Raw genomic sequence first — 24,752 nt, 5'->3', positions numbered from 1 at the left:
ACAAAACACAGCAGGGTTATTTGGGATAGTGTCGAATCAGTGTTGTGAGAAAAGCTGGTCAGTGTGTCTCCGAAACGACTTTTTCAAGCAGGAGAGGGGAAATTCCTGACTCCTACACCAACAGCCTGGCACCCAACCTGGTTTTCTTAATTTTGAAACCACCTGAATGATTCAAGACACATATGGGACTGAGAAACGAGTGGGTACACATGAACATTTGAACTTTCAAATACCTAAATTCCCTGTAGCACTTGTGTGAATAGCTTTGATTTCTCAGAAGCTACGTTTAGCAGTAAGAGGTGTCCCATGCCTGAGCGACTATACCTTATTTGACAGTAAACAAGTTCTTGTATAGAGACTTGGGAAAAGTTTGCATGTAGTCTTCCTCTCAGGACACATCACACATGTCAGATCTGAGTTGCTAGTTGTTTTCTTATTTGTTGAGGCCTGGGAGCTTTTGTTGAATGGTTTTTCAGGTAAACCTCATCCAGAATTACTGCCATTGGCCCCCTTTTCGTTTTAAAGCACTCTCCAATTGCATGTGAGAATTTCTACCTTCTTCTACTCTTAGCTGTTGTATCCTGTTGCAGTCAAACACATTTGATTTTAAGTTGCCAGTTTAGTGTCTCCTTGTATTAATAAGTGCGACTTGTTTGTCGTTCTCATGTTCCTTTTTTGGGTTCTTGTTTTCTGTTGCAAAGCTTACATGTGAAAGTGGGAAATCACTTAGCTCATATTTCACATACCACCTTGGAGTTTTACAGCAGAGTCAGCATGTGTGATCTGTTGGCACTCCGTGATGCCAAGAAGATGAACAATATTAGTCAAACAACACACAAAGTGCACAAAGTGAAACGGTTACGGGTATATTTAGAAGATGAGATCAAACCTGAGCTGGAAGTCAAGTCAATTATGAGATCTTAGAAGTTACACTAAGCAGAAACTGCCAATGTGTTTTTCACAAGATAAAAGAAATAAGCTACGTTGCCTTCATCAGGGAAGTACAGGTTTGGAAATACCACGTAACTTGCAAAATATTTTGACGTTGTTACTTTTCTATAGTATACTTCAGTGCTTCGTCCCATCCACACATAACAATAAAGAGTGCCACGAGAGAGAACCAACGTATCCAGATACAGTATCTCCTCAACACAACACACACAGATAGCCATTACCTTATAATCACATTTTTAAGAAAAAGATATCCTTTGAAAAGCCAATGCTGATATTATTTTGGTGCATTATCACAGCAACATTGGACACCATTGCATTAATGTTGAGCATTTTTGCATAAACTCACAATTCAAACTTAAAACTCACAATTACTGTATAACACTAAGTACTAACTGCATAAAATGTTGGAAGTTGCTGTATTGTACTATTTGAAATTGCACAAATACGACCTAACATAATGCACATGCCATGATTTGGAGCTGCAAATGGCAGACTAAGTATACTATGAATGCATTCACTTTATTGGCTATTGAAACTTACCAGTTAGTGTGTGAGTGCAATAACTTGATGTGTGATGTCTCTTTTATATTAATACAATTAAATCAGTTATCAATAAAATGTGCCAAAAGTTGGGTGAGCAGTCCTATGGAAGCATAACACAATTAAATCATGATGTTAAATTCGATGAATTAACTAGTCTTTTTGGTAGATTTCTTTTCCGAAGATAATATCTTGTCATCATAAAAAAGGAGGTTTTATTTTAGTGCAACCACCAATAAAACAACTAGAAAACACCTCAGTTTTAAGTTACAAATACACAAAAAAGATTTTTTTTCAGCTTTTATTTTTAGATATACAACTTTATCACAACAAAATACATTTCATAAAACATTATTAATGCACCAAACATTTTATAATAACAACATAATTAAATTCTTCAATATATATATATATAAAAAAGCAACTTATCAGTTATAGTACACATTTTAAAATTATATTTACACCTGTAAATTGATACACTTGTACTCTACTAATGCTACAAAATGTTAATGATTTTCAAACAAACAAACAAAGATATCAGTGGATTAAATGAACATTACTGTACTGTATGGTATACTATGAGCAGTATAAACAGCAAAATAGGAAATATGACAAAATAAAATCGCATTATTGTACTAACTGAAACAAAACAAACTGTACAGCACTGCATTGAGAAATCTTGTCTTGCCGTGGATCTGCTTTTCCTCAATATTTAAAGATCCCTTGCGAGAAATTCTCTCATTACCCAGATGAGCATTACAAGTTGTCACATAGATCCTAACGGATAACAGAACAATAACTTTATTAGTTTCAAAATTAAAGAGTTGTGTCTTCTCCTCCTACTCAGACATCTGAAGCTGAGTTCTCCCACCAGTTGTTCCAAAGCTCTCTGAAGTGCCAGCGTTGTTGAATGAAGCTGAAGAGTTGTAGCTGTGCAGTAGCTTTGGGTTTCCTATGCAGGTCTTGTACAGGATCTCGGCCCGGTGTCTGAAGTGATGGTCCAGGCAAAAGTAAATGGCTGGATTCACGCAGCTGTTGAGGAAAGCCAGGCAGCACGAGATGAGGAGCCCGTTACTTTGCCACGACTGAGTATCACAACTCAGATCAACATTTGAGAGCTGCGAGACAATTATGATGACTTTAAAAATGTTGAAAGGTAGCCAGGACACCACAAAGGCCACTATAATGGAGAGGACCATCTTGAGGGAGTGTCTGCGGCGGGCTTCAGCTCGAGGATTGGCAGCGGCAACACAGTGCTTGTTGAGATGCACGATGATGGTGCCATAGCAGAGCACGATGATTAACACTGGGCAGACAAAGGTGAGTAACGCCATGGTCAGGCTCAGGCCAAGAAAAAAAGGTGAGTTGTTATTTTCCACGCAGGACAGTCCATTAACGGACCGCTGCACACTGCGGTACAGCAGGGACGGGATGCCGAGCACCAGGGAGCTCAACCAGACTAAGGCACAAGTGGTACGGATGCACCCACTGCTCCTGAGGTACCTGGAATCCATCAGCTTCACCACAGCCAGGTAGCGATCAACACTCATGCAGGTGAGGAAGAAGATGTTGGAGAAGCGGTTCACAGCAATGATGTAGCTGCTCAGCTTGCACAGCAGGTCCCCACTTGGTCCAAAGTCCCAGTAGCCGTTCTGGCTGGCAGAGATGGCCCACAGAGGCAGTGTGAGGACGAATATGAGGTCGGCCAGGGCCAGGTTGATAACAAAAGTGTCCACCAGACGCCCACCTCTCCTACCTTTGCCGCCCACGACTGAGATCACAAACAGGTTGCCCAAAAAGCCAGTGAAAAAGATGAGGTAATAGAGTGCGGGCAGGAAGATGTTGGAGCCATGGAGTTGTGAGCCGGGACAATCCACTGTGATATTAAAATATGATGATTCATTGTCGGTGAAGTTGTCACTGTAAGTGTAATCATAAACTTGATAATCAGTGTAGGCGTCCATTCTGAGAGATCACAGAGAGGCAGTGCAGCTGTTGGTTTGTCAGCGTGGTTAATGTAACTAAGTCTACATGCTGCTACTTGATATTGCTTGTGAAAACCACAGCAAAAAATAGAGATCTCAGCTCGCTTCCTCTCACCTCTCATTACAGACAGCCTTCCTCTCACTGTGCTTTCACGTGTAATTTTAGTGAGTCAAAGAGACTATTTTCTTTATTGATTTGAAATCATGTCAATTAAATCTCTGAAATTACAAAGCATCATGGCACCATTATGGGCACAGCAGGGTGTATAATGGATAACAGGGAGCCAGTACAATATTTTGCACTAATTAATAAAAGCGTGTAAGTTTACAAATGAGCAGTAGTGGAAGAAGTACTCAGATATTTTATGTCATTAAAAGTAGCAATGCCACAGTGTAGAAATACTCTAAATAAATAAGTAAAAGTACACAGCATCAAAATATACTTAAAGAACAAAAAGTAAAAGTAATCATTGTGCAGAACAGCCCATTTCAGAGTCATATATTATATTACTGAATTATAATTATTAATGCACTAATGTGTACATTACTTTAATGTTGCAGCTGGTAAAGGTGAGGCTTATTTTTTACTATATATACAGTAGCTTGTGAATTTCACCAAGCAATCAATAAAACCTTATCTTAACAGATAATAGAACACCATAATTTATTGATTGTAATTGTATTATTAATCTGAACCTGCAAAGTAACTAGTAACTAAAGTTATCAAATAAATGTAGTGGAGTAAAGAGTATAATATTCGCTTCTGGATTGTAGTGGAGTAGAAGTATAAAGTAGCAGAAAATGGAAATACTAAATTGTACTTAAGTATGGTTCTTGAGTAAATGTACTTAGTTACTTTCCACCACTGCAAATTAGTTTAACATGGTAGCTGTTCATAAATTCCCTGTTGCAAAAGACTTTATATGTTAAAATATTCCCCAAGACAGACAGTGTGTGTGTGTGTGTGGCAACTCCGTAGATATTTGCTCAGATGAATTGTCACATCTGTCTTATAAATACAGAAGAGGACAGATTCCTATCTTATATTGGTGAGAATTATCCTCTTTTCTTGTATCATAGTGTATTAGATGTGTGTGACCAGTAGGGGGCAGGTGAGATTTACTTCTGTTTTATATGTGGCGACCTCCTGCCTAAAATCAGACTGCCTGCGGTTCTGGAGCGAATGTCTCAGCTCATCTTCTGCAAAAGAGAGTGTTTCCTTTGCTGAGAGTTGGTGAAAACATGCTTCTGGTTAAAGCCAGGAAGGAGCAGGCAGAGTCTCAATTTACAAACTGTTAATTCTTTAATATTTCCTCTACCTATCCATTCATTCTCAAACCCAGATTAAACAGCTTTTGAATAGCTTTGTGCCTATATATATTCGACACATATTGCATATATTGTTATGTGCAGTCTGTTCACTGACAGTCCTTATATCACCTTCCCTTTGTATCACATGCAGTAGTGTTTGTTTAGTTTTGACGTTGAAGTATTTGCGTGATTCATTCTTGTGTTAGTTAACATAACCACTTTGGACTTCATTAAAGTTTCATTCATCATGACAAAGCTGTACTGATGAAAGTGCACATTTCACAGAGTGATGTTGTTTATTTATTTGGTTTTATTTGTAAGGGACAATATTAAACATAGATGTTATCATTTGATGTATTGTACCAGAGTGATCTTAAACCCAATTTTCATCTGCAGACCCTCGGCAGATCACATACACACAGTGGCAAGGACACTTATTACAAAATTACACACAGCAATAATTGCTTTCACTTAAAAAAAAACTTAAGTAAAAATTTAAATGCAAATATCAGCCAGGGTCCATGTCACATGTCTCTCAGCAACGTTTACTTGTCATTGACCCCATTAGAGCTGATCATGGTCAAACAACAACAGTCTCCTTCCCTTTGGCCTCAGAGCAGCTCTACTGAAACAGACTGGATGTAAACTGTTCTGTACTTCTATTTACTCACTTTCACCAGTTAGTTTGGTGATTTGAAGTGGTGACTTATGTTTACACGTCCATTTTATTACTGACTTTTTGTAGAGGCCAGTCTTAGCATTGTCTCAGTAGTGTATCTTTCTATAGAGAAAATAGCCAATAATTAAATAAAATACTGCTTTCTGTTGTGCACAATGAGTCAGGGGTCATTTATCTACCTAATATTGTCATTCTGTTTCTCTGTAGTGTCATTTTACTGTTGTTATTTTTGTGTATTCTGTACACACAACATCTATTAGTCTACATGTCTTTCTGTCCTGGAAGAGACATCCACAAATATTTCCAGTTAAAGGAGTTTTTTCTTATCCAAACTGATGGTCTAAACATAGAGGCTGTCATATGCTGTACAGATTATATACAGATTATAAAGCTCTTTGAGGCAAATGTATGACTTTGGGAAATGTAAATAAAACTGACTTGACTGCCAACTCATTGCCAAGCAGCTAAAACCTGAAAAGGACAAAGAAAGCAAAATCATGTTTCATCCACAGCAGACATATTGTAGTTTCAATATGTTGTGTGCTGGGGCAGCACTGCCAGCTGTTTTTCTTTATCAACTGCTGGGCACATATCCTAAAAACCCATCACTGTCACAGAAACCAAGCACACTGAAACTGCTTGACATTGGTACACTGTGCATTAGAAGCTCATCCTTAACAAACACTGCACTGGTGACAGTCTGGATGGAGTGATTCAACTCTCTGCCTCAGCTGTAAATTCATACATCAGATTTAGTTTCGTGTAACATTGACCCCAGCTCATTGCTTGAAGATTCACCCCGGTAAAAGATATAAGAGATTGACAGGACAGAGAAGGCTATGGCAGCCACGGCCATTGTTACAGAGAAGGAAACTGTCATTACGACTGCCTCCTCAAGACAGAATAGACCCCAGGAAAAATGAACTCTGTGGTCCAGCTCGCAGCTATTGTGCTGGGGCCCAGGAAGAGTGAGGCTGGAGGACAGGCCGCATCTTACAAGAGGCCGGAGAACGCTTCATTATTCTGCACTGAGTTTCAGTTAAGAAAGCACGGCGAATGAATGACCTCCTTATAGGATCCCTGCTCCACTTTCTAGCATTGTGCGTTATTCAAACACTCCTTTACTTTGTAGTGTCAAGGTGATGTGTGGATATACTCATCACAGCAGAAAATCCTGTCAGTCAGCATTGTTCGGTTTGACGTCGTTCTCCCTCATGCTCAGCTGTACCTTTTCCTTTAAAAAGTTTTAATTATTTCTTTTGCATTCTTGCTGCTCTGTCAGTGGAACGCTACATTCCTCTCCTCGAATAAGTGCTGTCTCACTCCAATTGAGCAGAGTAAATGTGAGAGTCAGTGAATGGAGCAGCCTCAATAGGAGAAAATAAACAATTGCATTGGTCCATGGGTGCAGCGGGGGAGAGCGGATGAGAGGAAGGGAGAAAGGCCTCCCTAACGTGCTAAGATTCCCATGGATACTTAGTCCCTTTTCTGTTGAGAGGAGGATCTCGTAAAGTAGTTCAACAGTGGATGATTTCTCTTTTCCTTTTACTCTGTTTTTATTTGAGGAGAGAAAGGATGGTATGCGTCAGGGTGATTGTTAGACATAGGTCACATGCACACACGTGCGCACTCGTATATACACTCACACACACACACGTTCAATTTGCTCCTCACTTGTCGAGTGCTAAGTTTCCGAAAAGGCTTCCATTGTTTGGGTGTTTTAGCTGTTTAACTAAATCAAAAGTTCATTTAACACAAAGGATTGCACAGCCTTCCATTCTGTGTCGTTTTTAGAAGTCAGAGGCTTTTAATTGTTCCCTTTTGTTAATTTTAAGCCTCTTTCCTCATGCTCCACATGTCTGAGTCCTTCTTCATTTACATACAAACCACATGATAAATTTGAGTAACACCTTAATGCTCATACGTTATCGTATCATGATAAGACATATATATATATATATATATACAGGAATGCAGGGAGTTAAAGAATGAAGATTAATTGGTCACCCTTACAGTTCGTCAGTTTGCGCAGTTAAAAAAAAAGCCAATTTGAGGATAAAAAACTGTTCACTATGCATAACCACAAATACTAGCTGTCAAGTAGCCACACATTTCAGGTGTTTGGCCCTCCTTTATATCACCGTTAGTTTGAGTGCATGACCAAAAACCAGCCAAAACAAGAGAATTGGTATCACTCAGAGAAAACTACATTTTTCTAACAAAACTCAAAAGCTAGGACTATAACGGTGCATTGCATTAGCAGAAAGTAGTGTACATGCCACAAAACGGTAGAATCAGAATCAGCTTTATTGCCAAGTAGGTTTACACATACATGGAATTTGGGATTTTGGTGCAAAACAATGAACATAGTACAAATAAAAGAAAGATAAAGCAAGTACTGCAGGTCAAAACTCAAGCTCAAGCTCAGGTCAAAATAAGATGTTAAAGAATATAAAAAAAATAGTATAAGAAAATAATAAAGAATATGTACAATATAACTTTTTTTAAATGACAGTTTGTGTAATGTGCAAAATATTTACATGGGTATGTGCAAAAGTTTACAGTATGAATATACTGTACTAAAAGGGGCACCATATAGTGGATCAATGTACACACTCAGAATACTGACACTCAAATAAAATGGCGGACAGTAACTTTTTTTTGTCTTATTCAGAAAACAGTATCTACAGTAGTGACAGACTCAGGTGGTTATAATGTGGCATCGTGACTACATGTATTTGTTATATTTAATTTCATAAATGAATTTTTAATAATTATGGTACATATTATCACAAGCGGAACAATCCCACTTATTCTATGTGATGTTTCTATTGTCTTTTACCTCTCAACATTTTGCTCTGCTCTACTGAAGCCACTTTACAAATTGCAAAACACATCTCAGAGACGAAACTGAAAGTATGCTTGAAATGCTTGAGGTGACTTTGATCAGATTGTTTTCAGGACATCAGCCCTCGAAACTGTGGTGTAAAGGCATTGAAAGATTATGGGGGTGGAACAGGTATTAGTGTAGCTCAGCAAGACAGACAAGGTTTGACTCACACAGAGTGCAGAAACAACAATGGAGCAGAACAAACATTGTATCCTTTAGTTTTCTATATAATTTAAGATGGTTTTTATCCCATGTGTTTTCCTACTCATATCACATTTTTTCTATGTTTCTGTTTGAATGACTTTATAGAAAGTCTGACGCATTATTTGCAAATGGAAATATAAGCTACATGACTTATGACAAACCAGTTAAAATGTGTCTTTCCAGTGCAGGTCATCTTCCCATCATAGAGCATGTAGTAAACACACGGCTTAACTACTCAGAGAGGAGTCATGTTCCATCTGGTGTTGACTCAACGTGAGAACTTAATGAGCAGCTTTGAGAGAGGACAGGAGAAGCCTGTTGGCCAGATACCCTGCGGCTGGATCAGGTTCGGTTGAGGGAGACTATGATGGTTAAATAATTAAGTAAGAAAATCATTATTGCTGAAGCACTGCTGGCAGCTGGTGGCAGGAGTGTGAAAGACCAGGAAACAGAAGACTATACATAGAAGAAGCTGATGATGTGTGTGATGTGATATGTACTGCGAAGGCATATGCTGCTTTGTCAGGTGTGATTTGTCATCAGCAATAATGTCTCCGCCCCAGAACAACAAAAGGCATTTTGAGATCTGTCGTTTGTACTTTACTTTGATTTCTAGTCTTGCAAGCAGAAGATACTCAATATACTGTTGCATAATTCCACAGATAGCTCTGAAAGAAAATAATTACAAAATGAGAACCTGTTGTGGATGAATGAAATGAATACATATGACACTGTCCAGCATATATTAAAATACAGAAAATAAATGTAAATCTCAAGTTTTTCAAGTTGCAAATGTTGTTATATGGCTTGTACTATTATGTAGCATCAACAATGTCCTTTGGGATTTTTTCAAATGAAGTCTTGCATCCTGCCACATCTATTGAACAGGAACTTGTTGCAGGCTTCTTACACCATGTTACACTGTCAGCCACACCACAGTCACTGATGTCAATCCCGGTATTTCACCTTAGCTAATTTTAACAATAGAAGATTCTTACAGACTAACAGACTTAAAACTGAAACTCTCATAGCATGCAATGTATTCCTGAATGCAGACTTCCTGTTTTTCAAACACCGTGACATTCAATAGTGTAATAATTATCATGTCATCACAATTACCTACTTAAATCTGGACACTAATGAGGCACAAGAGACCTTTGCTTTGTTACATTAACATTATTGGTGTTGGGTCATAACACCTTACAGTTTTATTACTTTTCATTAACACTTTGCATGAACTCCAGTTTATGAGCCATTCATAACGAGCTTCATTAAAGACATGTTGTACATTCAACAATAAATATTGTTGTGACTTCGTCTTTGCTGGCGCTCTTATGATGAGAAAATACATTTGCTTACTGTTTTGTGTTGCAGAGATGAACAGAACAGAGTGGGAGTTTGTCAGCCTGACACAATGATCTTATTGACGATGGCTAATTTAAACTGGAATCATGCCTTAATTATAACACTGTGGTTAAACTGCATGGAGATAGTTGATAGTTGATGTAATACATAGTGACAGTTTCACGTCCTCATTTGGGACGATAATGACGATGAAATCATGGACAATTGTAGGGGCTGAAGACTAGACCAGTCAGTTGACGGGTGTACTGGTCTTACTGGCCTGCCCTTGTCTCCCAGGGGAAAGTTTTTGGAGCAGATGGCTGCCTCGGTGGGCAGAGTTGAGTGTCAGCTGACAGTAAATGATCCTCTCAGCACGGGGCCACCATGTTATAGCTTGTCCTTGTAAAGCGAAGAACAAGGTTGTACCATACTGTAAGTTGACACATTGGGTGTGACAACGCGTTTGATTATTGAGCTACAAAGCGGGCCTAGGATTGTTTTTTTTTTTGACATTGATCCTCCTCATTTGAATCGAGAGGAGCATCTGCTGCTGCAGGGCCGAGCGGATTAGGCAGGAGATGATCTCGTCCCGGGGTGATCCCGGGAAGGTGAAAGTCTCAGCTGCGTTCACAATGTTTAACAGTTTTATGTTGTTTTCACGAGCGCTGGAGAAGAGATCGTAACACTGTAACCGGTCACATAGTATCTTGGGCACAACGAGCTGACTTAACCGCACCTCGACTGTATGTGAAGATAACGTCTCACCTACTGCTATGAGTAAGCACTCTGCCTCTCTCGCTCTGTTTTGACTCAGTGGGACAGGTCACACAGATTTCATTCTCAGTTTTGTTAGGAACTGTGAAGACCTGTTCACATTAGGAGTGTTTTGGGTCAGTAGGTCAGAGGACAGACACACCAGCACCTGGGGGACACTGAGTTCATCACTCAGAGAGCCATTAGGAGCAGAAGGCTGGACACCAATGACTGACAGGCGCCGCGCTTCTAGCTGCAATAAGAGGTAATCAGTGAGAACATGCATTGTGTGTGCGAGGTGTTCAGAGGTATGATTGTGTGCAAATGAGTGCTTTTAGGCAGTCGGAGGGCGGGCGCATATAGAGCACAAGCAAGGATGTATTGTTGATTTTTGGAGAGGGATTTTTTTTTTTTTTGAAGAGAAAGAAAAAAGGGCGGATTCAGAAGGTAGGGTTGATGAATGTGTCGATGGTGGCATTTTGATAGGGGTAATTTTGGCCTGACAGGGCCCAGGCTCTCTCATGAATCAAAACGTGTCAGCCAGGCGCTGGAGATGGAGGGCCGCTCATTGTGACGCTGACACCCATGTGAGGGGCTGAGGCTGCTGGGGGTCAAGTGTGACACCTCATTAGGACGATGTTGATTTAGTGTGGCCACAGCGCAACAGACCTCCTCCCATGGGGTATGGAGAGGCGTTTGAGCGAGGGGGTGGGGATCACCCAGCACTGGACAGAGAATGGGGGCCTACTGCTCTTCATCCGCAAGGCCGTCATCTGACAGCTTGCAAATCATGCACCTACGCTGAACGCACCACCCTACCCCCTCTTTAATTTCCCCCGTCTCTGGTTTTTAAACATGCATTTCTTTAACCACAAAGGAGCCATGTGTAATTGTTTCTGAGAGATATAAATGTGTATCTGAACCTAGTTTTTCTTTTTTTTCCTCCTTGTTTTTTTTAAAAAGATGGGGGCTCTGGTTCGGTCAGTTCCCCCCTTAGTGAACCCCACACCCCTGACAGAATAATTTTGACCTTTCACCTATGATCTCTCGATTTGAAATTGTTTTCTGCAATGTCAATATTACTTCTGACAAGCTGCAGTTGTGCTCTCAGCTCAAGTGCAAACGGTTTCTGATTTTCTGGTTTTAGGAATGAGGGTTTTAAAGTTTAAAAGCACAGTATCTGTAAGCTTATACTTCCTGTGTATTATTTTAAATGTGCGTCAAGCTTTATTTTTAAGTGGGTGATATTAACTTTAAAAAAGATTTTTCTGTCAGATAAACCTGCTAAATTGCTGATTAATTATGTCAAACTGAGTGTTATGAGTTCATTGTTATACTAAAAATTGATTCTCCTTTGTACTCACAGCCTTCCCCTATACGCACTCTGTCAAGCTGCTTCTGGCTGTTGGTTGGTGGTTAATAACAGTGCTATAGTTACACGCTGACCGTTTTTTCTTTATAAAGGTTTCTACTTAGAAATCAGACACAAACGACAAAATCAGATTTGCTTGTCGATGTATCGATGATTTAAGGTTTTCAAGGATCGCTGTATCATCATGTTTGTTAAAGTTAACAGTTGACAAACAAAGTTAAAGTAAAGTTGTTGACAGAATGAACTGTGAATGATGAAAAGCTAAAAAAGCAGCTCATCTTTCCCCAAATAATGGATTTGAATTAAATTTGTTTTCTTCACACAGGGGTAATACGTTGTAGATCAACACTAATCAATACCACTGAGCTTCACCAATTAGTGTATCATCGGCTTTTCCTGTACACAAATGGATCCCAACAGCAATCACTGTTGATATTTCAAAGTAAATTTGTAACTACAATTAGTATAGATATTAGATTGGGCTGAGATTAATGTTTTTTTGCTGTTTCCTCTGAAGCATCAGTCCACAGATCACATCTGTTAGTTTTCTGTTGATTAAAAAAAAGTTAAATCTTTCGAAACTGATGGCAGGTTTGAGCAAAAATGAAGAGTGTTTGACTAGACTAATTTAAACTTTGACCTTTAGTTGTAGTGCCCCCATCTGGCCAACTTGTTGTACTGCATTTAACATTGTGCAGGCACTTTCACTGATTACTCTTTCACTATTTAAATGTCAGCATTTAAATAATGTCAGCAAATGGTTACAAAGCATTATGATTGATCATCTCCATTATCCTTTGATGCAGGCTTTTTATTCAGGTAGCTTGACTGATCTATTCATGTCAACTGATTTTCCGTCCCCTAATTTCTTCTCTGTTAATACATCTCAGTTTTAATTAGACCACAAAGCCACACACTGCTGGACTGTCACCGCGTCTCATTGGCTGGGATTTCATTGGGAAAATTAATGTCTGTCTTAATGTGATTACGCTGACTCTCAGAGGCATCCACCAAATGTCATGTTTGTCACAGTGCAGTTTCCCCCTCTTTCTGCACCACACAAAAGACATTAAGTAACCCTTTTTTGCATGAACTCATCATGCATGCTTGAATCTAAAATGATGGAAAGCATTTAACTAAATGATCAGAAAATGCATGAATAATAAATGAGTCTTAAGTCACAGATATGTTCAGCTGTCATTCAATGAGGACAGACAGTGATTTTTTAAATTGGGATTGTGTTATTGACGCTTAGAATTCTGCCAAAGAAATAGCATTTGAATATAAATTAATTTTGCCAATAAACCCTACCTTCTTCACTCCCTCGCTCTCTGAGATGTACAGGCACATGTGCACATACAGCCCCCCCTACACACACGCACACACACACACACCCACAAACAAAGGTGCAGAGGGCCATCTGTCTTTTCTGATGGTACAGATCTGGGAAAACAATAAAAGGCTTTGTGATATTTCACAGATTTCCCTCTAAATACTGCCACAACAGCTATCAGCTGTTTTTTGTCACCACTCTTGTGCTCGACAATTAAAATTGTATAAATTGCAGAAATAATATTTGTCACACACTTATTAATAAATCCCTCTAGCCAAGAATAAATGATTTATGAATGCTGTTATAGCCGATGTCACAGTCCACTGTTGTTGCCTTTGAGAGTTTACTCATTAGTCTGAATAATAACTGTCACTAATTCAAGCTGTTCTCGAATGGCTTTTTGAATAGAAAGAGAGCGAGAGAGTGCGAGTGAGAGAGAGGCAGCAATAGAGAGGAGAGAGGCCTGAGAGATTAACTCCAGTGAGCTCACTCTGAGAGGCCCAGGAACGGCTGAATATTGTTCTAGTGGTGGGGAGATGGGGAGATGGAGGGGGGGCCAAAAGGAAAAAAATCCCTATGCAGCCAGAGAAATGAACTTGATGATCTCAGGGGGGCGGGGGGAGGATCACCATTCCTTGCTCCTGACAATCAAAATTAGATTGGCCAGCACTGTGTCAACACTAGCCTCAGTTAAGGCATGACAGGGGAGGGAGGGAGGGCAGCCCCGTGGGTGTTTGAGAGTTTGCCATGTGAACTATGGAGACCCCACAGTGCCTTTCACTGACTGCTCAGGCCTCAAAGAAATCCACAACCCCTTTTTTATTGGCCAGCACTGTAACCGAAGGCATCTCTGCCCCAAGTTTTCTATATTTTGGCAACTCGTTATTGCTGTTTTCATTAAACCCCAAATCTGCAATGCTGGGATCACAATCTGCGAGGCTTATGAAACAGAACAAAATATTAACTTTATCTGTGAGCAGTGGAGCGTCACTACTCAATCTTTCATGTCTTCTTTTCTGTTTTTTATCTTTTCACTTATCCTCACTTCATCCTCATAATATGTGTGTGAACTTTTAGAGGTCTGCTGACTGCTGGGATTAAAAGGAAAGGCAACATTTATTTATATAGCACAATTCATATACTTCAGGCAATTTCAAAGTGCTTTACATGTATTTAAATGAAAACAAGATCGACCTTAAAAGAGAATATTAAAGAAAATATTTACATGAACATAAATACATCAATGCTACATGAAAAAATGAAACTTTGATATTTGTGAAGGCCTTTGGGAATTCATCTCAAACTAGAAATTGTAAACATTACAAGCAATTCAGTCTCAAATTATGCAAAATAAAAAGCCTCCTGAAACTTGACAAGCAAGCAACAAAGAGCAATTCATTCATATACATGCATACAAGTCAAATACATAAAAAAGTATAATAACATACACACTGTGTGCAGTGTGATGTGAGATCGTCATGCCTCAGTTTCTCAAGGTGTATGTGGGACATGAAGTACAAGTGTATTAATCACAAAACACACAGAAAATTGTTTCTATTCGTTTTGTCATTTTCTTGCACATCGAATACGAATGTGTGTAAAGGGGGGGTTAAGACCGACATGATCAGGGGTTGTGTTTTTGGAGGTTTGATCAGTGACCTGGAATATTTCAGTGTGTTGAGCCCTACCGCATTAGAGAGGGAGTGCAGCTGTGTCCTCGTATAACCTTCCCGTTTTTTATTAAATCATCCCAATGAATTTTATCTGGAACAACTCAAGAGAAGAACCGGCAGTTTCGTCAATGCTTCACATTGAAGAAATATAGCATCCTGATGCTTTTGTTTTGTTTCATGTCTTTGCATTTGTTTGTTTTCCCCACCATGGTTAACCTAATAACATCTTTAATATTAATAGCACTGCATGTGATATTCCTGTGTTTTAATATGCAGTTATAGTTCTGCTACATTTGCAGATGTTGTTCCAAAAACAAGGCAGATTTAGGATTATTACCAGGACTGCAGGATGACAGCGTGGGACAAAAGGTTTTGTTTTTCGCTCTTGGGCTGATTTCTGTTGTTGCCAAAAGAGAGATGTCCGACTGACTTTCAAGTAATCACACACTGCTGTGAGGAGCATTCAAAATAAGTGGACGGAATGTGCAGATTGCTGTGTATTGGCAGAGGAGAAGCTGGTGTTTCATGTTTTTGGTCATCATTAGGATGTTGTACCTGTGGGAATCAGAGAGAGAATTCATTTCTCACATTTTACACTACTGCAGGAAAGATTTGTTGCTTCATGTTTTGCTCGTTGATATATCTTCCTCTGAAACGTTTGTGGGTTTTGCATTGCATGCATTGTAACGCATTGTCTTAAGAATATCTACATCTGCTACATCTACAGATGGATATAAATAAGATAATTGTATATCACTTTTAAATACAAAGAAAGAAACCGAAAGATACAAAAGATTGTGAGAAAACTACTAAACCAATATGGAGTGCTTGTTTGTGAAGCACTTTGTAAACTTGTTTTTGAAAAATGCTTTATAAATAAAATGTATTATTATTATTGTTGTTATTATTCTCCTCTTAAAACTCCTTAATGTCATGTGGAATATTCACTTGTGCTGAACCTATGAATTATGTTTTATATTCAATTTAGACAGATTCAATTTCTGTCAATCTTTGAATAGACTTGTCTCACAGTTATTTTGAAATGAATCTGTTTACGCAGCACCGTTGTCCATCTATCATGGCTAAGACACAGGTTGTTTAATGTTTAATATTGTTGCATTAATCAGAATGAAAAGGCCCCACTGGATAGAAATTGTGAAACACCAAAAGGATGTACAGATGTGAGTATAATTAAGCCCTTCGTTGCTTCCTCCTTGGGACTGTTAGAAAGGAAATCCTCCAGGGTAGGGGCGGTCATCCTGTCACCAGGTATCCTCTCAGATCTGTGGGACGGCACAGCAACATGCCCCGGCAAGGCAGGCAGGAGTGTCAGCCAGGCCCACCGGACTGCACTTCACCACCATCTGTGGCAGAGGCAGCAATTGTCAGCTTCGAACCAGATGGTGCACTGTGAACACAAAAGAGTGACAGCTGTCATTCACAGGACATGAGAGCAGAGACGCTACCACTGCAGTGAACTGGACCTAAATTGATTTAATGACTGCATGTTAAGCAAGAGGTAAAGCAAAATAAAGATGGACCAACATGCAGATTTGAGAGATTTCTGTTGTCTCAAAATAAAAAGTCCAATTTCTTCCAGAGTTCACAGTAAATGTTTTTAATAATTTTTAGCAGATGTAGTGGAAGCGATGTAGCCCATTTTCTACACACTATGCTGAAGTTATGCTACTAAAGTTAATACCAATAACAATTTAGCACAATAAAACTAATAATAGCATTTAGTGCTACTACAATTAACAAAAGCCTGCTTCTGGTGCTAAAGATGCTACTGCCACTGCTACAACAACAGTGATGTAACAAGGATGTTTTTCCTCAATGCTTTCTGTGACACAAGTCGTAATAAAACAACTGATTCAAAATGTGAAGATGACAGTGTAAATAAATCTAAAATAAACTAAAACACAAGAGAAACAGTACCCAAGACATCAGCTATGTGAAGTAGAGCTTATGTTGCACTTAAAACAACATATTTGTTGGTCAGTGATTGTATGAAATACTGTATAAAACAATTATATAATAAACTACTGTGAGACATTCATGTTGAAACAAGTGAGATCCTGTTTTCTAAAATAACTCTTGAAATGTAATGTTTATGTTGTAATTATTCCTGCAAAATCTGATTTTATATCCACTTTGAGAAGGTGGAGTTAGCTAATTAGATTTTGTTCACACAAAAACATCTGAAAATTAACATATTATTTCTCGTTATTTTGAAGCACAATAGAGCGCAACACAAATTCAGTGAGCAATATTTATGAACCACACACTTAAGTCCACTATTACTCCTTGTTGATGATTTAAACATTTCATAAGCTTTGTCCAGTTGCGTTAACTCATCGTGACTCAAATCTTGTGTCCCCACAGTTTATTTTATTGTCATGTGAGATTCTTTCATCCCATAAGAGTGCGTGTGATCTTCCCTGAACAGTTCCCCTCTCTAAACACCGACCAGTCAGTGAGCCAGACAAAAAGGTGTTACTGATGACTGTGTCCAGCAATTTAAGCTATTGAGAGCTGCCCCCAATTCACCTTCTTTCTTAACTTTATGGCTATAATTGCCATAAAGCTCCTCCCAAATCCTCCCAGCCCCCGCCTGCCTTTCTTGAGGGCTTTGTAACATGTTCAATATTCTCATTGTACTGTACTTTTTTTTTCTTCCACAAGTGCCTCCATGGCATAGTTTAGTCTTTATTTAATGAAGCTGGGTCAGAGTTCATCGTGTTAGTAGTCTTAAGGCTTTGGGTGCAGCATTCAGCCTCCAACACTTCATGTCCAACTTGTACAACTACTCCTTATGTGCCAAAACAATAAAAACATCCATCAATGTCCTCCCTTGTCTATGTAGGGCGGGTATGACCGTTGATGTGTATGGCACATTGATGCACTGGTAGGGCAGGGGACTGTGTGAATGTTTGTTTATGTCAAGTGAGGATTTGTCAAAAGGTTTATGTCATTGCTGGCATCAGTCTCCTCGAGCTTGTACTGGGTGGTCTTTGTTTGCATCCGTAAAGAGCTTCGTTCTCACTCTCATTTGTCCCCTATTGATTCTCTAAATTAGGTTGATGAGAGGCCCTCCTATCAGGTGGCATATTAATTGGGTCAGGCTGGATCTTATATGACATCCAAATAATGGCAACCCAAACCCCAACACTAAACCTTTGTCCTCTGAACGCTCTCTTTCACCAATTAGCCTCGCGGTGAATCTGCTTCCTGCCACCTCTGCTGCCCGTTACTGTTTTCTAAGAATCAGGATGCCACCAGTAGCTTAAGTAAGTGTGTGTGCGTGTGTGTGCTTCTCAAGGTGTGAGAGCAACCTGGGGGTGCATATTTTATAAACTGATTCAAGTGACTCAATATGTTTAAATTTGACTACTTTTATGACAACAAAACAAAATGATAAATAAAGGTTTCTGCATTTTCTGGTTTAAAACACCATTCATGTTAATAGAATATAATTTACAGAAAGTATAACTGCACACTTAACTGACAAAAATAAAAACAATCATAGTAATTAAAAGAATTTTGAGATCTTTATATAGTTTTTGTAGTCAAAATTTTCGTGTGATCACTAAAATCCTGACTTTGGCTGTAGTGCTGGTTGCACCTGCTGTTCATAAGTTTAAACTTGGCCTAGTTATAACGTAAGTGTTTACTATCACTAAATTATAATGGATTGCACCGCACAAACTAATTCTTGAAAAAAAGTTGTTACAAAATATTTACATCCAGTAACTGCCAGGTGTAACTGGACTGGGTTGCACCAGCTATTCGTAAATCCATGACTAAATTTGTGCATAAAATCCAAGTTCTTCAAATGAGTGATTTACTAAATCAGTTTGCACCATTAAAAATTAAGGAACGTCTCAGCGAGAAAACAAAATTAAATTTAAATATACATTATATATTATTTCTTTCTTCATTCAGGTCATATATTAGCAAGCTAACGTTAGTTTGTCAGTTGGTTCAGTTAGCTACACAGCATACACCTGGCAGTTAGTGGGAGCAAATATTTTGCAACAACCATAAATAACATTACGTAAGAAGTTTGAATGATGCAACCTGTTTAAATTTAATTATGCGAAAATTTTCACTCACATTATAACAAAGCTACGTTTGAACTTGCAATGCAACCGTAGTGTTGCTTAGCTACCTGTTAGCTTGCTAATATATGACCTGTTTAGATTGAAGAGTAAAAAAGATATGGATGATTGATATATCTGACCTAACACTTAATCAAAAGAATTATATTTCACAAAAATAAAACAATACCTTATACTAATAACGTTAGACTATAAGAGCACATGCTGCCAGTTAGATTAGCACACTTGGGTATGTTTCATTCTAAACAGCATACTACTAACTCTGAAACACATATTTCTATATGTATGCACAAAACAGTCATACCTAAAGTTCGAAAAGATTTGCACAGATTTCCCAGCAACCAATTTTCACATTGCTGAAGTATTTACTAGCTAAGACATTCCTTAAATGTTCAATAACTGATTTGATTGATTTTTGCTTTCCACTAACTCCTGAGTGAAATGTCTTTAGCTGCTAAATGCTCCACTATGTTCACAAGCTAACTTTGTTTGCCTGCTGTTTGGTGCCGGGCAGGTAGTGTACAGTGGGTTTATTAGAGGCTTTTTGCTGAAAAATCAGAACAATGAGCTAAAATATGTAAAAAAGCTTCATAGAGCTGTGGGAAACTGCAGAGTCAGGTGATAATTCTCTCACTTCATCAATACGAGCGGCCACTTTCACATACAAGTAGTGATGTGATCCATTGTTAATATAAAAATATTGATTATTGCCACTTTGGGTTTTATTGGTGCAACCTGATTTAGGAAATCACTAGTTTGAAGTGGTTGCTAAGAACTTATGAAGACTTTACACACAAACTTATGGATTTATAAATAACTGGTTTAACCCAGTCCAAGTAGGGAGCAGGATGAGTTAAACAGATGCACTAGACTCAGTAAGAAATGAACAACAAATCTCATAAGCTAAATAAATGATTTATTGTACAAAAGAAAAATGACAGTAAATAAACAACAAAAGGCAAAAATAACAATTGAACAGTTATTCATATGCACAACCATTAAACTACAAAGTTGGGGTGATTTTTTCTTTAAACTACACAAAGAACGGAGGAATGAAGGGGGAAAGTGAGAAAAACATTAGAAGCGGTGAACCTGTCCAAAACATCATAAATGTCAACATTTGGGTAGGTATTTACATAGAGATTTCTTACTCTCATATATTTATATGAAAACACTCTCACACATACCAGTATACAAACACTAAAATTCAAAATGCAACTTCTCAACAAGCCATAGATGTGGGCACAGCTAATTATTTCTTTTGACCACACATTACCAGAGCCGCTACCATCAGTCACTCTGTCAATAACTCAATCTGAACCTGAGAGCAAGGGGACCCTGTGGTTTTCATCTACATTTTTTTTTGGGGTGGGGGTGGGTTCTTATGGGTTATATGTTTGCACAGATTAATGGATGACAAATTTAAAAAAGCAAGGTTTTTAGAAGGCTAAAGTGAGGTAGACAGATTTTGAAATGCATTGTAATTAATATTAATAAATAGACAATTGGCCAGTTGAATTATTTCCAACCACTGCCCCTAAACCAGCTTTTTTCCTCCCTTTGAAATGTTCTAGCATATTCCTGCGATCACAAAAGTTACAGCACACAACATGTCATCCTCTACTTTGGCTAACAATCCCTGGATACTCCTCCCATTCTTACATGGGTGCTTTCACTTAAAATACACACAAAGGCAAAAACATGTCTATGCACGACAGTCGACACATTGTTTAAGTCAAAAGGACGTAGTCTCTCTAACATGGTAACAGATTAAAGTTGGTGGGTGGGCCATTTCCAGTTAAAGCATTCTATGTTCATTGATCCAGACACTTATTATACACATGACTTATCACCCAAAGTGGGCAAGGAGGCCTTTCAGGCCGCTGGTACAGTACGTCCAGGTTCCAGATTGGATAGAAGAAGTGTGTGAGTGTATGGACAGGCCCCCGCTTCAGACAAAAGTCAGGAAAGCGTGATGGTATCAAAAAGAAGTGATAACCTCTCTAGTTTATGGTTTATCACCAGAAGCTTGAATAGTTTTTTTTTTATCCTATACTGTACAAGCTCTCTTGTGCTTGGTAAAACACAAACAACACTTTACCTCCTCACGCCATGAACGTCCCATAGTGCAAAATTTATTGTTGGTAAGGTAGAGTGCCCCAAAAAAGGTTTTTGTACCCCTTTTTTTAATATATACATATATCATTTATATATAATGTCAGAAGGCTCTTCCTTTATCCAACAGCATAGTGCTTTCGTTTACAACAAAAGGATATCTTTGCTTTGACATCCAGGAGACAAAGACAGACTTCAAGCGTACTAATCTACTCTGTGTTCAAGCACTAACAATATTTTCTCCATTATGATAATGACGATACAGTTGAGGTGAAAGGTGGATGGGGGCATTTCAAAACGCAATCAAATATGTTCTCTAAGCTAAAGTCAGTGGTTGAGTTACATTCTCTTGATTTTGTTGCACACGGTGTGTGGTTTGTTGTGATTTATAAAATCTATTATTTCTGAGCACAGTACTGCAGTTAAAGGAATTTGCATTTTTATTTTTTATCTTTTCTGAAACTTGAGGGAATGAACTGGCTCGACATGGGTAATGAAGCTCTTTCTTAATTCACGTGTTTTTTAACACAGATGTGAACGCTGTTGTAAGTATGGGTGTGTAAACTTGTAGTAATCATGTTTTGTGCTATTTTCAGCTCAATAATGCATTCAGGTTACAGCAAGGTGAACACTTGAGCGTACTTACACCGTTGAGTGTTTTATTTCAGGGTATGGATTTTGTTTTCTGTTGGTTATTACATGCTCAGTCCCAGGCCTCTTCAAGTTATGAAACAGTGCATTTACTTCTCTGTTTTAAACATTTAATGCAAAAGTTGAAGGTATTAAAGTGTATTTTCCTTTTTTACATAGAAGAAAGGAAATCTGTCGGGTTTTTGTCATCCTGCAGGACCCTGCTCCTCCTCCTCTCCCAGGTGGTGCCGAATGACTTCAGAGTGCGTCTACATTACAGTACTGTTTTAGACTTTAGTGTGCAAGTGAAACCTAAATCTGTATTATCTACTTTTGCAGAATGGCAGAAATAGCTATACTGGCTTTATTTATCCGCTTTGAAAGATAGAGTTAAAATAGTATAACCTCTCCTCTCCCTTTTCCTTTTCGAGTTTTACAAGACTACAAATAAAAAAAGATCAAAGTAACTGTGAAAGGTTTCGTAGATACTCGAGAATGTCACACTGGGGTGTTATACATTAATAGAGGGTATAGGTTTGGTTTTGGATCTCCTCAACACTTTACATCTCTAGAGCACATCTCTAAACATCTGTAAACAAGATTTTGGATATATACTAAGAGTATTTCTAACAGTAAACCCTCCTCACATTAGCATGGATTCTGTTCTTTTTGTTAAAGTGATGGATTGCAAAATAATTCTCATGCCCCCTTGCAAACATTTTTGTGGTTTAAATCTCACCCGTAAGTAATAGTATTTGTGAAATTAAGTATTTCTAAACTCACCTTAGGACTGAAATTGCTTTAAAAATATAGTAAATGCTTATGTCTCCTGTCATCTCAATCCACAAACCTGGACATTTCACAAAGATGCCATTTAAAAAACAAAATCCCACAAAACTAACACGTACTCTATAACATAGTTTTGTCTCATTTACCGTTTTCTGAAGCTGCTCCACAAGGACAACCTCTTTAAATCATTCATAATGTACTGTATTTCCATCACTCAGTCCTTTTTTGATTCATGTTTAATTTATAACTTTTTTTTTACAGTTTGAATCAATGTAATTACTGGAAGAATGGAAACCCAGTGGGATGATTTTGTGGCTGAGCAAAAGTGAAATCTGGTGCCGAGGAGTGGGTTCTGGTGCCAGGGGAGAGCTCCGTAAGGGTTTTGGGTGGTTTGATGCGGTGATGGCTGTACACAAGTGTGCGTCTCCCCTGCAGCCTAAGAGCAGCCACATCTATCTACCACCATCCCTGGGATTTTGCCGTGAATGATCTGCTGCTTGTCATTGAAGTAGAGCATGTTAATGGGGGACATCTTGGTCGGGGTACAGCAGGGCCCTGCAGAGCCTCGGGGGTTGGCGTGCTGTACCAGGTGGGTGTGCGGGTATTTCTGCATGAACATGTACTCGCACTGGCCGGAGCAATAGTTGGCTTTGTAGCGTTTGGGGGCAATGATCCAGTCCCATCCGAACGCCTCGAAATCCACAGTCAGAGGGTAGCGACAGCAGCGAGACTCCGTGGAGTGTTCGTCGCAGTCCAGTCCGAGGTTTCTCCGAGAACGTTTGGTCGTCTCAAGAACCTTCACTTCCAGGAACGGCTGCTGGAATCAGGGGGAGGAGGGGCAGGACAGAGAGAAAGAGGTGGTTATAAGAGAACAACAGAAGCAACATGGCTGACATATCAGTTAAGGAAATTATGACAAAAAGTTTTTCTTGATGTTTTAACAGTTCTGTCCACCAAAAACATCTACAGTATATGACATCACCACGTAATGTGTCTAAGGACATCAACATTTTGGGAAATATGCTTATTTTCTTTTTTGCCGAGAGTTAGATGAAAATATTTATACCACTCTCATGTCGGTATGTTGACTATGGAGCTAGAGCCAGGGGGTTATTAGTTTAGCTTAGCATAGAGACTGCAAGCAGGTGGAACCAGCTAGCCTGGCTCTTTCCAAAGTTTAAAAAAATGTCCACCAACACCTCTTAAACTCACTAATTACATGTTGTGACTTATTGGTTTTAATCCGTACACAAACTGAAGTGTAAAATGACAAGTTGTGGTTTAAGGGGGAGTTAGGTACTGTAACTATTTCTTGACGAACAACAATTTATCTGTCCACCGTGTCCACAGTGACGTCACAGCAACAACAAGACTCTGGGAAGTTACAGCTCCCAGCAGTTATTTGCCAAGATATTGTTACAGCATGTAAGTCTCCCTACGATTCTGTTTGTGTATGGATTAAACAAACAAGATACAACGTGTTAACCAGTGAGCTTTAAAGGTGCTGTTAGGCATATTTTTTAACAGAGCTAGCTGTTTGGCTCTGCTAGCTGTTTTCCCATCTTCCAGTCTTTATGCTAATGCTAAGCTAATCGCCTCCCAGCTTTAGCTACATAATTAATGCACATGAGAGACATGAGAGTTGTATCGATCTTATCATCTAACTCTCTGCAAAAAAGCAAATACTCGTATTTTTCTAAAAATGCTGAACTATTCCTTGAATTTCTTTCACTCTGGGTGTAAGACTGTTTACAACGTTCCACTGGGATTGGACTGTTTAGGCCATCATAATCTGTATATATAAATATATATATATATATCTACAATTTGTGTATACATTTAAGATTCTGTTTCTTGCAAAAATGTATTTCATCATGTCACATTTATGTTTAATTCTGGCACAAACGGAAATAGACGGAATACCCTTTTTTCCCAGAAGACGTATTGACATATCGTAGCATATACATTGTGCTTTATGAAGGTCTGATGACTGAAACCTCGTTAATAAAATGAATACAAGTGATCCAGAGTGAGGGGGGCTATTTGGTTTCTTCACATG

General features: G+C 38.7%; 2 protein-coding genes across 3 annotated transcripts in view; both read right to left on the bottom strand.

Moving 5' to 3' along the window:
- Positions 1-1,887: 1,887 nt before the first annotated feature.
- gpr25 (G protein-coupled receptor 25) lies at positions 1,888-5,538 on the bottom strand. Its single transcript, XM_044175847.1, has one exon. The coding sequence runs from the start codon at positions 3,456-3,458 to the stop codon at positions 2,334-2,336; it is 1,125 nt and encodes a 374-aa protein (XP_044031782.1). The 5' UTR covers positions 3,459-5,538; the 3' UTR covers positions 1,888-2,333.
- A 14,520-nt stretch (positions 5,539-20,058) lies between these two features.
- The window catches only part of gdf11 (growth differentiation factor 11), a 28,548-nt gene continuing 23,854 nt past the window's right edge, over positions 20,059-24,752 (bottom strand). Inside the window, exon 3 of one of the 2 annotated variants that reach the window (XM_044217603.1) lies at positions 20,059-23,510. In XM_044217603.1, the coding sequence (XP_044073538.1) occupies positions 23,130-23,510 (381 nt within the window). In that variant the 3' untranslated portion in view covers positions 20,059-23,129. The remainder of the gene's footprint in view (positions 23,511-24,752) is intronic. The other variant, XM_044217613.1, reaches the window with a different exon arrangement.

This window comes from Siniperca chuatsi, linkage group LG2, assembly GCF_020085105.1.
Source record: "Siniperca chuatsi isolate FFG_IHB_CAS linkage group LG2, ASM2008510v1, whole genome shotgun sequence".
Lineage (NCBI taxonomy): Eukaryota > Metazoa > Chordata > Actinopteri > Centrarchiformes > Sinipercidae > Siniperca > Siniperca chuatsi.
This window is presented reverse-complemented; position numbering and strand designations above follow the sequence as displayed.

Coding starts and splice junctions, on each gene's coding strand:
- gpr25 (XM_044175847.1), bottom strand. CDS start 3,458: ATGGACGCCTACACTGATTATCAAGTTTATGATTACACTTACAGTGAC.